Raw genomic sequence first — 13,312 nt, 5'->3', positions numbered from 1 at the left:
GCACGCAATTGAACTATCCAGTACACCGTGTCGCCACAGTGCCCGCTGGTGATTGAGCTGGTTTTTAATACTACTTATATTATTCACTCACTACGTCAAAGCAAAAAAGAAAAAGAGACAGCAGCTGGAATTGAACTCGGGTCTCGTCGCTCTGAGCCACTACATTGTGTGTGTAGCTACAGAGGTAAGCTATGAATGAAGTTGGTTTTGGTGCGTCATATCATTTAGCTAACAGAGGGGTAAGCATTGTTGCTTATACCATTTGATGACTAATCTCGTTTGGGCTTATATCACAAGGGGCTATAAGCCTTGCTGTTCTTTCCTGAAGATGATCCATGTCATTTGGACTAAAATTACAATGGGTAGGTCTTGCTACCCATTCATTTAGTTGCTTTATGTCAGTTCAGCTAAAAATACCACGGGGTAAGCCTGGATGCTAATTTATTTTGATGATGTATTTTCTTTTATACTCAGCAGTGGTAGCCAACCCACAATTTGCGTTTTATATAAACAACAACCAATTTGCACACGAAACACAGACCTTTATTCGGTTATTATTTTAGTTTAATATTAAGAACTGCATGTAATAAAATGATTAAACAATTCCTTTACATAGACCTTGGACAAATTTCATGGCTCTGCGTAAGCAAAGAATCGGCGCTTACGTAAGCATTAACTCCTTACGTCAAGGCGCTTACGTAAGCAGGGAACTCCTTGCGTCAAGGCGCTTGCGTAAGCAGGGAACACCTTACGTAAAGGCGCATATGTAAGCAAGGAACTCCTTACGTCAATGCGCTAACGTAAGCAGGGAACTCTAATGCCAAGGCGCTTACGTGTGCAGGGAACTCCTTACGTCAAGCGTGCTTCAATGTTGTTAGCGCCAGGGATTTGTGGCTTGTGCGTGTGCGTACTACATGCTACAAGCATTCTTCACAAGAACAGTAAGCGGATAATGATGATCGGAAGTGCAGAATTTGGCGGTAAGCAAAGCCATGAATTTTGGCCCAGTTGCCTCATTACAAATCTGCACAATAATAAGGACAGTTTTATATATGTTTTCAATAACACTTTATTTTTATTTTTTTAGTTTGTTATTGTATCATAAAAAAAGCGATTTACATGTAACTGGACCTGTATTTCTCAAGAACTGAATGTTTTTCAAAAAGGTCAACTTCTTTTGAGGGCAACATTTCTCAAAAAGCTGTTTAGCAGAATACTTCTCTGTTAAGCTATCAAAAAAGTGTGGCACCAGTCGCAACTGTGTAAACTTTATGTAGTATAATATGGCTGGTAACCTGTCTTTGCTAAGATTTTCTTGTGCTAAGCACTAGCAGGTTTTTGTGCTCACAGGCTTTAATTCGGCCCTGATGGGACCCGGGCCATCGGTGGCTGATCACGAACAATCTAACAATAATAAAGGAATCGTATCAAAAGGGTTCTCAAGGCTCTTGATTAAAGACAACCGATTAAGACACTATAGTGGTTTGGTTTTACCCGTCCATGTGTTTTAGCACCGTCTGTACTTCACCCAAGTTCTGTTAAGAACATATCAGGAATATTACTCGGGTGGGATTCGAGCCCACACCCTGTTCAATTCTAGAGCAGTGTTTTCCCACCTCTGGAAAGTACAAAGTATACATCGCTAGCACACATCACTGTAGGGGTAACACCAAAACAGTATTCTTTATCCCCGATGCAAATGTATTCATGCACATGTAGAACCTTGCGGTTTATAATAACAATCATTGGCATTTATAATGCGCCGGTAGCTTTCTTAAGATGCTCATGGCACAGTGATGCAATAGAAGAAGGGAAAGTTAGTCAGTCCTCATTAGGCGAGTTTTGAACAAAGCTGGAGAAGGTTTGTATGACCGGGTAGGTCGTTCCATAATGAAGGGGCAGCAGAATTAAAGTGTCTTTTGTCCGGAGGTTTCATGTGTTGTGTCGAATTCAGCAGCTCCCTGCCAGAAACACTGGCGATGTTCCAACTGTCTTTTGAGACAGCTAAAATAAAACTAACATTCTCATGCATGGCATTGAATGAGCTAGCGGTCCAACAACTTGACGTTTCGATCAGTATGCTCCAAATGTCTTCAGTAGAGTGCCAATGCAAAAGTTGCTTTCAAAAGTCTCCAAGAGTAGATGACTAGGCTAGTCTAGTTTAGAACATGCCAGCATTCCTTAACGAGCTCTTTAAAATAACGTCTGTGACGGCGTCAAAGACAAACTGAACATTAGACTTGTCAATGGCGGTCGTGAAGTGGTGATAGATCTCCCTGGATTTGAGTTTGCTCAGTCTCTTAAATGCGCTACAAATGAATTCTCGGGCGGGTTTGGCATCATTGGGTCCTGCAGAGAGTAAAAAGGGTAGATATTATCAGCTTTTGAATTGAACGCCATCTTTTTTTCATTAAAAGAATCAAATTCGCTGTTTCCGATTGATAAAAAAAGAAAGAAGATTGTTTGTGTACGTTTGCCAGGGATTATATCGTCATTCATTCAGGTCTCCCGACAGAGACGGCAACTACACGATACATGTGTATACACAGAAATATGTACTTATGCAACCTAAAGGACTATGCTGTTATAGAACGAGCAAACACGCTGTGAAGATAAAGATGTATAATTCAGTATTCCGCGGTTATGGTCATAAAAAAAAAACACTTCATAAATAAGGTTTTATCACTCTGTTTCCATGGTTACAATGTCAATTTTGCGCTTGGTCAACAAAGCCACTGCTCTTCAGACGACACCAAGCCGCCGTGAACCAGTTCTTGTGTTACATACGGCCCCAGATCAATTGAATTTCTTGAAATGAAACAAAAATAGCAGGTGTTTTTTTTTTCTCTTTTTTTTTCCTTGACTGCTCACCTTTGTATTCCCTAAAGAAACAAGATAGCGGTACTTTCTTTATCTTCTCCTTGAAGATGTCGCATTTGTTGAGGAAGAGGATCATCGCCGTCTTAGAGAACCAGCTAGAGTTACAGATAGATGCAAAGAGCATCAGGCTCTCCTCCATCCTAGACTGTTTAATGAGAAATAAGAAACAGGAGAGTCAAGTACAGCGGGGGGGGGGGGACATTTCTTTTTTTTTTCATTTCAAGACATTTATTTCCAATCCAACAGATAGCAAACTACAGCGGGGGGGGGGACATTTTTTTTTTCATTTGAAGACATTTATTTCCAATCTAGCAAACTAACAATAATAGAGAACAGAAGCCTCATGTCAGATTGCAATTGCTCTTGTCGTCGTCTGTAAATCCCGCCTTCAAGCGCCTCCTTTTTTTTTTTTTTTTTTTTTTTTTTTTAATTTGTATGTAGTGGGATGGGTGGTTTTTAATTATGGGGTGGGTTTCAGGGGACATCCTTTGTGACAGGACGGCTTTGTAGAGGTGCTGGGTCACCTGTTCCTCCTCGCCACTCACTGGCTTGGTATTTTTAAGCTTTTTCGGGTGCATTGTTTCTCTTTGTATCGTCTTGTATATTTATATTTTTATGCCAGTGTAAAGTTTAATAAAACTAAACTAAAACTAATACAATTGATGAGAGTTGGAAATGGGGTCATCATAATCAGAGAAGGCAAAAGTTGCTTAGGCATGCCCAGACAAACAAAAACATATATGGACTAACATAAACAAGAACAAGTATAGTGATATGTACGATATATAAAATGTTAGGTGGTAACCTTTACATTTTGTACTTAGAGTAGCTCTGAGCACATACACAAGAACACGGTTAGGCCTTCCTGGTATGAGTCTGTTGCCACCTAGGGTCCCAAAAGGTAGGGAAAGGGCTTTGTGATGAGAAAGCGGCCGAAGCAGTGACCATTGAGGAAGATTCTTCTTCCATGCAGTGTCACTGTCACAAACGGGTCACACAATTGTCAAAAACGGGTCACACAACTGTCAGAAACGGATCACACAACTGTCAGAAACGGGTCACACAACTGTCACAAACGGGTCACACAACTTTCAGAAACGGGTCACACAACTGTAAGAAATGGGTCACACACCGTCACAAACAGGTCACACAACTGTTACAAACGAGTCACACAACTGTTACAAACGAGTCACACAACTGTCACGAACGGGTCACACAACTGCCACAAACAGGTCACAAACTGTCAGAAACGGGTCACACAACTGTCACAAACGGGTCACACAACTGTCACAAACGGGTCAAACAACTGTCACAAACGGGTCACACAACTGTCACAAACGGGTAACACAACTGTCACAAACGGGTCACACAACTGTCACACAAAATAACCAGATGAACACTGTCACAAACATCAATATGTAAAACAAACCCTTACTGTTGCATTATCCTCGCGGAGGACCTGGTCGTAGGAACTGATAGCTACGGTGAAGAGAACGGCCGTGACGTCATCGAAACAATGAATCCACTTTTGCCGCTCATTCCGCTGACCGCCAACGTCTAGCAACCTAGAAACGAGAATTATTTGACACATTTGAACAAATATTGGATGCACATATATAGAGTGCAATATTTCAGAATAATTTCGATGGGTGACATGTAAACTATATGCCATTAAGTGAAGAGAGAAAAACATGTAAACACAAAACAGAGAGAGAAACTCGTCTGCCTTATTCAAAATAAACAAAAATAAAGATAATAATAAACCTTGTCCACATTGACATGATCATGACGCTGCGATCGTCCTATATTATAAAATACAGGACTTCAATATTACATGCAGGTGCGTTCTGCGTCGCGGCAGTAAATACGTGGCAAAATAATGTATGACACGTGATGCATGTTCCACCAATCCAATGACAGGGTACAGCATGAAGTACATATTATACGCCAAACGCAATTTCATTATGTTCGATTCTTTTTTCTTTAAAGTGTTTCTTTTTTATTGTCTTCTAAAAGAAATATACCTCGGGGTATAATTGGTGGAGTTCTCTCTTTTATTTTCATGACGGAGCATTGTAAGACGGAACTAAAGAAAGCAACAAAAAGTAACACAGCTGTATGGAAAAGAACCTATAATTTTAAAATTGTTACTCGTGGTCTAAAAATGAAAATACCAGGAGACGGAAAAATTGACACCTTTTTTGTTACAATCGGTCGAGTATTGTTATCGCGGTATGTGCTTAGATGTGAAAAGTGTCAATGTCCATTGATGCAGAAACTCCTATTGACATGATTAATCTCTGATCTCTGATTTAGCGTGAAGCTAATGGCAGGAATTTTTAAAAGCTGTTCTTGTCACGAGGAGTTACTTCAACAATGGAAATGGGCACTTTTCACCTGTAATCACTTACCACGACAACAATACTCGACCAATTGTAACACACGAGGTGTCAAAAAAAACTGTAATTGAATTTCCCGTCTCCTTGTATATTCATGTTTACAACACGAGTAACAATTTTAAAATTATAGGTGTTTGTTTTTTTCCAACAGTTGCGTTACTTTTGTTGATGTCTTTATCTATATGTTTAAGGTACTCAAGTGAAATGGAACAGAGACATATTGGACAGCCGAAAACACTCAAGGCAGATTATAAAAGTGATGAAGCTACAAAATTTGTCTTATGGCTGTGATTTTCATCCTTCCGTCCGTGATGCTGAACCACTTCAGTAAGTCTACATTGTGTCGAAGGAGATTAACAATTTCTTAAGGAGACGCCCCAAGGTTGAATTCAGTTTTGTTCCCGATAAGTATATTCGTTTTCAAAAGGCTAGTGACTGTGAGAAGGGGGAGAAACTGTGATTCTTCATAGCGAGGTCAAGAACGTGATAAAGAAATCAGCGTCTTATTTTCTCCCATCTTATTTTTTTCTATATACCATTATCACAGCCAAAAAATCTCACACCATAATCACAGAGATAAAGCAAGAAGTCTCCTCAATCACAAAGCGTGTTTTTCATTATAGAATGACAAGCTCTTACAAAGTGTTGCTCTACAGAAATCTATTATCATAGTTCGACGTGTTCCTTATTCTGACTTGATCTATAGATTCATAATGTACTTATCTGCAGCAAAAGGAACAGATATTTAAAGGGAAGGTACACGTTTGGTAATTACTCAAAACAAAATGTTAACTTCAAAACTGATTTGGTAACGAGCATTGGCGAGTTGTTGAAACCATTGTGAGAAACGGCAACCTCTGAAGTAGAATACATTTTTTAATAGAGGTAATTTCTCACTAAAAAAATAAAAGCACACAAATTCGTCCAACAAGGGTGTTTTGTTTTCTCATAATTTTCTCCCAACTCCGATGACCAATTGAGCTCAAATTGTCATAGGTTTGTTTTTTTATGCATTTGAGATCCACCAAGTGAGAACACTGGTCTTTGACAATTACCAATAGGGTACCTTCCCTTAAGATTCGTAAAAATAATGTACACTTCATCAATAGAGTGCCAAAACAGAAATAGTTTTATAGACACAATCAATTCCTCCACGGGCAGATATGAAGCAATTAAGGGGCACTTCAAAAATGAGTCTAAAATTAATTTAAACTTTATCATTTTAACACGTAACAATATTGTGAGACGACCGTCCGTAGGAACTTACAACATCATCAAGACAGTGCTTTTGACTACCGTCTGGAGCAAAAAACAGCTAACGGGGTTTAAGTCCATAAAACCAAAAATCAGAAATGAAGCACAAAAACGTCTTTAAAGTCCGGTCGGGAAGTGGATGATGGGTTGGCGACGGTGAAAGGATCGAGTTTAAAGAAATATACACTCTAGCCCAAGACGTCAAGACGCCATCACTGTAGGGGGAGCGGGGAGGTCGCAAACAAATTCTAACGGTCTGTGAGCGATCAATTAAGGACATTCAGGACTTGTGATAGTGCTGCTAATAATATCGATGTTTTGATAGCCCGAATACATTTTGTTAAAGGAACACGTTTGTAATCGGACGAGTTGGTCTTTGAAAAGCGACTGTAACCGTTTGTTATAAAATGCATATTAGAAAGATGATTTAAATGTAGAATACAATGATTCACACAAATTTGCCTCAAAATTGCGAGTCAAAAATTTGGGAGTCAAAAATTGGACTCGCATAAATGGCCGACCGTGTTAATCGACAAAGTAAAAGGAAAACCACGTAATTTCGAGTGATACTTGTGTGGATCATTATATTCTACTTTTAAAATATCTCTCCAATCATATACATTTTATAACAAACGGTTTATAACACTTTTCAAAGACCAACTCGACCGATGCAAGGCAACGTGTTCCTTTACAAACGTTTTTTAAAAGACCTTTTCTCTAGTAGTAACTGACATTTTAACTTGATATTATGTGTTCATCATTAAAAGAAATTGAGTTTGACTTGAGTTAAATTATTTTAAAAACGTTAAAAACCAGTGCCCAAATCATAAAGCTACTTTATAAGCAGAATAAATTGCTTAACAATTTCCTGCTTAGCTGAAATGAGCAGGATACCAGTCATGTATTTGGGCTGGCAACCTTATGGTTGGCATCATTTTGTTCTGCTTAGCTTATTCTTGTGCTTAAACATCTCTATAAAAATCGGGGCAAAGATGCTTACCTGAAGATGTAGCCTTTAAAGTTGAACCTTGTCTCGATGATACCCGTGGTTCTTAGACGGGACCTAATGATGTCTTCGTCGGTAGGGAGGTAATCTGGATCCGCTAGACGGTACACGTTCTCGATATAACTGTGGACAAGTCAAATAATTCATTTATTAAATAACTATTAGCATAAAAACTTACTTGGTAACGAGCAATGGAGAGCTGACAGTATAAAACATTTTGGAAAATGCCGGCTGCCTCTGAAGTAATGTAACGGTTGGGAGCGGTGTGGGGACGTGTTGGGAGGGGTGTGGGGACGTGTTGGGTGGGGTTTGGTGAGGGGTTTTGGGAGGGGTGTAGGAAGATATATAGTGAAGGCATCCTTACTAAGCTGTCGAATCGATGAGCTGGTATTCATTAGATCTATTATAGCACTGTGCCACTCCTGGGTCTCTCCACAGCTCCATGATGTTATGGGCCATGGGGAGCGTCACGTCTGCATCCATGTCAAACAACTCCGCTTGACATCGAAAGCAAGACTCGTCCTTCTGCAAAAAACACAAAGCAAAAAACGAAGACAACCATCATCAATTCGTTTTAATAATTTATTTGTCCATACAAAAAGATAACACTGGAAAATTTACATGTCAAAACATTAGTAAAAAGCTTTAAAACAAAACACTAAAATAAATACAGAAAAGATTATAAAACTATAGCACTTATATTCAGAGTAGGGTGTGCAAATCATGTTTACCATAACATGCTCTTTAAACCCACCCCTCAAAAAACCACCTCCGTAACAGATTTGAGAAACAAATTTAGAGTAACTGGTGACGATTATAAACAGAGAGACGTATTCAAAACTCACGCGTTCAAAATATGTCTGACCGTCACTTCAAAATGCTACAATATGTTTTTCATCTTATGTATGAAACAAAACCCGGTGCTGGATACTTGAGAATAGTATTTTCAGTCAAGTCATTTATTTTGCAGTAACTTGAAACTGGACTCTCCTTTTTTTTCTTCTCATCCATACACACTTGATTTGCTGAGTTGAGAACAAGGAGCCATTCTGACAGCTTAATTTCACGTATAATTGAAACTCCTTGCCTGGTGCATGTTTCCCTCCATCCTATAATCTGGAAGGCTAAAAGGAATATCAATTCCTACCTTCAGCCCCCTAATTTTGTTTTCACTTTAAATAAAGGTTTTCTCGGTCAAATTAAGAAAATGAGCAGCCAATATCATTTTCATGCGTTAAAGCAGTTTTGCCTCTCCAGTTGTTACAGCGTTTCAGGTTCAGAATTCGGCCATCCAATTTTATTTTGAGTCGAGTCAAATTCCTCTAACACTCTGTTTAATTAAGCGTATCGTCATTCCTTTTCGTGACTTTGATCAGTTTTTAAATTGAATGAATATTTTGTTAAATCGACTGACGCAACGTTACATTTAACTAATGATGTAACGAAATCGAACGACCCTTTACACTAGCATTTGATTTCGCGCGAAATAGAATAGATTCGTGCTTAAATTGGCAGCTCATTTGCCAAAATTGACCGAGAAAACCTATAGTTAGGACTATACTTGTAAAACTTACCCCTCTGACTTTAACCGAATATTGTACTGCATGCATAAACATGACTTCGAATTCCGGTTTATCAAGTAATCGATACTTAAAACTCAAACCATACGACACTTACACGTCGCTTACTGTCATGATAATCGATACCCAACGTTGACATAGCGTCGATTATATTGCGCAGACTACTGATAAGATTGGAGTAGATGACTTGCTTGTAGGCTAGACGCTCGTTGTCATTAAATCCAGCATGGTGAATCAATCTATGAAGATCAACATTAAAGGAACACGTTGCCTTGGAACGGACGAGTTGGTCAAAACAAAAGCGTTTGTAACCGTTTTTACATAATGCATATGGTTGGAAAGATTTTTTGGAAAGTAGAATACAATGGTCCACACAAGTTTGCCTCGAAATTGCGTGGTTTTTCTTCTACTGTGCGAACTAACACGGTCAGTCATTTATGGGAGTCAAAATGTTGACCCCCATAAATGGCCGACGTGTTAGTCGACGAGGTAAAAGGAAAACCACGCAATTTCGAGGCATGTTTGTGTGGATCATTGTATTCTACTTTTACAACATCTTTCTACCCATATGCATTTTATAAAAAACGGTTACAAACGCTTTTCAAAGACCAACTCGACCGATCCAAGGCAATGTGTCCATTTAATTCACACATTAAAGAGAAGAAGTTTGGTAATCACTATTGAAATAACGACGTTTGTTTGGAAGAATATAGCAGCTTTCGTTGGTATAAAGCGTTTTGAGAAATAATTCATTTGGAGTGGGGCGGTAATGAAAAAAAAAAACATTTCAGTTTATATAACCAAAAATTTTAATTTTAGAAGCGTTACTCTCGATTTGAGCATTTCCTCTCAAAATCACCCCCTCTCAAAGTCACCCCTCTCAAAGACACCCCCTTTCAAAGTCGCCCCTCTCAGAGTCAACCCTTTCAAAGCCACCCCCTCTCAAAGTCACCCCCTCTCAAAGTCACCCCTTTTAAATGGGGTTCATCCTGTGAGGTGTGAGGTGTTCGCTCTGGATTTTCGGCGATATCTCTTTTTAACACAGTCGCGAAAGTGGCTCACACATTGGAGCTGACATGGTTGATGACGTAGTGTGGCTTATTGCGAATCTTTCTTTAAAAAAAACATACAAGGGTGTTCAATATGATTGTTTGTCTTGCAATTGGAATCTGTTTTTAAACTATTATGTGAACTAAATTTCCATTTTGGTTTAAAACATTTCTGATGAATTTTTAGCAAACTCATTTAGGCCCTGCAGCAAAATTCGTGCAAGTTGGTCTTTAACCGTAATTAAGTAAAGGGTTCAACGTAATGACTGTAAATAGAAATAGTTTGCAACGACGCCAAAACCTGCCAAACACTCACTATAGCCTATTTCTATACAACTAAAACTAGCAATCGGAGATATCGGCTAAGCGTGTATAGTTCAAATATAAAAGCTTTTGAAGAATATCACTCTCCTTGAGGATGGAGTATTCATTCTTTTCGTTTTTAAAATGTTTTTTTTTTCATCGTCCAAAGTGCTCAATCCTATTGCAATGTGCTCCTTTAATGCATTTTCATTTGTATTTCTGGGCAGTGTTTCATTTTGGCGTGCAGCAAACCACAACGAAGAAAATGGGCGAAGACTCCAGTCTCTAAACTCCGGGAGGGAAAAGGGAGAAGGGAAAATCATTTTAGTTTCTTCTCATTTTCCTTTCATAAATGTATTTATCATACACCCATAATCTGATGTTGTTTGAAGTGGGTAACAGCTGTGTATGTTCATCACATTGAGCGACAAACTAGAGTACTCAATGATGCTCAGGAAAATCTTTCCATTTTCAGAAATAATTACCTGATTTGCTTGGCGAACGTGCTTTTGCCGGACTCCCCCGCACCTGTTTCAAATATTTTAAAAATACAATCGATCAGTATTGAATTTCGTTTGGAATGGGAGATTTTGTTTTCAGACGAGAGGGGGCGGCCCACCCACTGATCCTTTCTTAGTATCGTTACATTAAAATGTTACTTCGAGGACATAATACAAAGTAATAAATCAATACAAATTGAGGGAATTAACTTATTTTGAGAAACCACAATAAGCAATTGAGGGAACAAACATTCCAAGTATTTTGATAATGTTATATGTTTTAATATGTTTTGAATATATTTTAGAATCGTTATTTCGAGCACACAAATGAAAATATTTCGTTCACAAGAAATATTGTTATCCTCAAAATAAAACTTAAAGACATTGGACACTACTGGTTATTGTCAAAACCCAGTGTTCTCACTTGGTGTTTCTCAACATATGCATAAAATAACAAACCTGAGCAAATTTGAGCTTAATCGGTCATCGCAGTTGCAAGATAATAATTATAAGAAACAAACCTTGTCACACGAAGTTGTGTGCTTTCTGATGCTTGATTTCGAGACCTCAATTTTAGACTTTTAGGTCTCAAAATCAAATTCGTGGAAAAGTACTTCTTTCTCGAAAACTACGCCACTTCAGAGGGAGCTGTTTCTCACAATGTTTTATACTATCAACCTCTCCCCATTACTCGTTACCAAGTAAGGTTTTGTGCTAATAGTTGAGTAAATAATAGTGTCCACTGCCTTTAAGAGGGAAAATGTCCTCAGCGACCAAAATAACAATCGAGGTAAAACCCTTTTAACTTAGGGGAAGGAAGACAATGAATTTTAAATAAAAAAATACAAGAATAAACATTTATCTATAAACATAAACACATGCATGGAAAATCCTACCATATCAGTTGATTTTTTTTTTTAGTTCTTCACTAAACATTAAGTGACATTTTTAATCAGTGTGTCAAAGCTCAAGAACACAGGTGTCACGAGCGGGATTCGAACCAACACTGATACCTAGAGTTTGATGCTCTATAACCGCCCGACCACAAAACGGGTGAAAAAGTTGCAGTCGGATGCAGCATCGTTACGGAAAACTTTCCGTATCCAGCCCCCGCATTTTCACTTATTTTTCCAAAATGAATATCACATTAAACTGGATACTATTTATTACTATTTTTATTTAATAACGAGTACAAAATTAGTGACAGGAAACGGAAACTTTTCCACAATATATTTCAGTAAAAACCAAAAACTGACTTACCAAGAAGCAGCAATTTGACTGTTTTCAGCATCCTATTTTTATCTTCCATTAGACATTTATCGATTTCCCGGTTTTTCTGAGCGGATTCCTTCTGAGTTATAACTTCCCTCCGTCGGCGAAGCTTAGCAGTGGACGACACAGCGCTGGACCCAGAGCCCATCGCTCGACACTCCGTACAATTTATGTTGACTTTCACCGAGAAGCGCAGCGTGGATGCAAATCTCAACACGTGCAAGCTTTTGGAAATGCTTGACACCCGATGCGTCGCCACAAGCCGCCTCAATCCACTCTGATTGCTATCTTTCTCGTACTTCCTCTCTCGTATGGTATCACTGAGAGGTGAAGCCCCTCTAAACGTGGGTTTCAGATTGATCTCATCAGCAGAATGTCATTCCGGTGATAGAAGATGAACACTGAAGATCTTGCTGGTTATAAAAACCTGATTAGCTTTATAGGTTTACAGTCTCGTGGGGTTTTCTCATCGTTACATCCAGTACTCGTATCCAATATTAAGGTCGTTGGCAAGAGTGAGCCGATTCGAATCTTATATAGACTTGTCTGTGTCCTTCTACGCAAGGATACTGACAAATTATGACGTGTACGTCAGTTTTAACTGCAAATCTCCAGGTATGTCAATGTGAAATGAGGGTCGAACGTGATTAAGGGCGTCGCTCAACGGCTAATCTAAAGCGCAATTAACGAGGTATGGAACGAGGTCTGGAACGAAGTCTAGCACGAGGTATGGAACGAGGTCTGAAACGTTCGTTAAAAACGAGGTCCTTTATCCAAATAAAATATATAAAATGACAACTTCTGTGAAAAGTTGGGCTCAATTGGTCATCGAAGTTGCAAGAGAATAATCGATTTAAGGAATGATTTAAGGCCCAGTGACCAGGGGTAATTATTTTGAGCGCCATGAGCGACACTACGTGACAGACCTATCCACTGTAAGAAGCCACTTATATTATATTATTATTAATAAAAGCACAAAATCTTGTTGCATCTGTGTGCTTTCAGATGCAAAATAAAAGGCTTCGGCTGAAGTCGTACTTTACTTCAGAGGGGGTCGTTCCTACAATGT

The 13,312-nt window shown here is 38.8% G+C and overlaps 1 protein-coding gene across 1 annotated transcript; it reads right to left on the bottom strand.

The window, feature by feature from the left end:
* Window positions 1-612: 612 nt before the first annotated feature.
* Window positions 613-12,510, bottom strand: LOC139948135 (guanine nucleotide-binding protein G(t) subunit alpha-3-like). The gene is made up of 8 exons (XM_071946174.1): window positions 12,232-12,510; window positions 10,957-10,999; window positions 9,217-9,358; window positions 7,904-8,064; window positions 7,534-7,662; window positions 4,316-4,445; window positions 2,872-3,025; window positions 613-2,349 (listed from the first exon to the last, which is right to left on the bottom strand). Exons 1-8 carry the CDS (start codon window positions 12,389-12,391, stop codon window positions 2,162-2,164), a joined length of 1,107 nt encoding a protein of 368 aa, XP_071802275.1. The 5' UTR covers window positions 12,392-12,510; the 3' UTR covers window positions 613-2,161.
* Window positions 12,511-13,312: the final 802 nt, after the last annotated feature.

This window comes from Asterias amurensis, chromosome 15 (genome assembly GCF_032118995.1).
Source record: "Asterias amurensis chromosome 15, ASM3211899v1".
Taxonomy (NCBI): Eukaryota; Metazoa; Echinodermata; class Asteroidea; order Forcipulatida; family Asteriidae; genus Asterias; species Asterias amurensis.
Note: the sequence above shows the minus strand (reverse complement) of the source record. Positions and strands in the feature narration are given on the sequence as shown.

Coding starts and splice junctions, on each gene's coding strand:
- LOC139948135 (XM_071946174.1), bottom strand. CDS start 12,391: ATGGGCTCTGGGTCCAGCGCTGTGTCGTCCACTGCTAAGCTTCGCCGA. Junction 7,663..7,903: donor CTCATCGATTCGACAGCTTA/GTAAGGATGCCT, acceptor ACTTGTCCACAG/TTATATCGAGAACGTGTACC. Junction 3,026..4,315: donor TCCGCGAGGATAATGCAACA/GTAAGGGTTTGT, acceptor CTCATTAAACAG/TCTAGGATGGAGGAGAGCCT.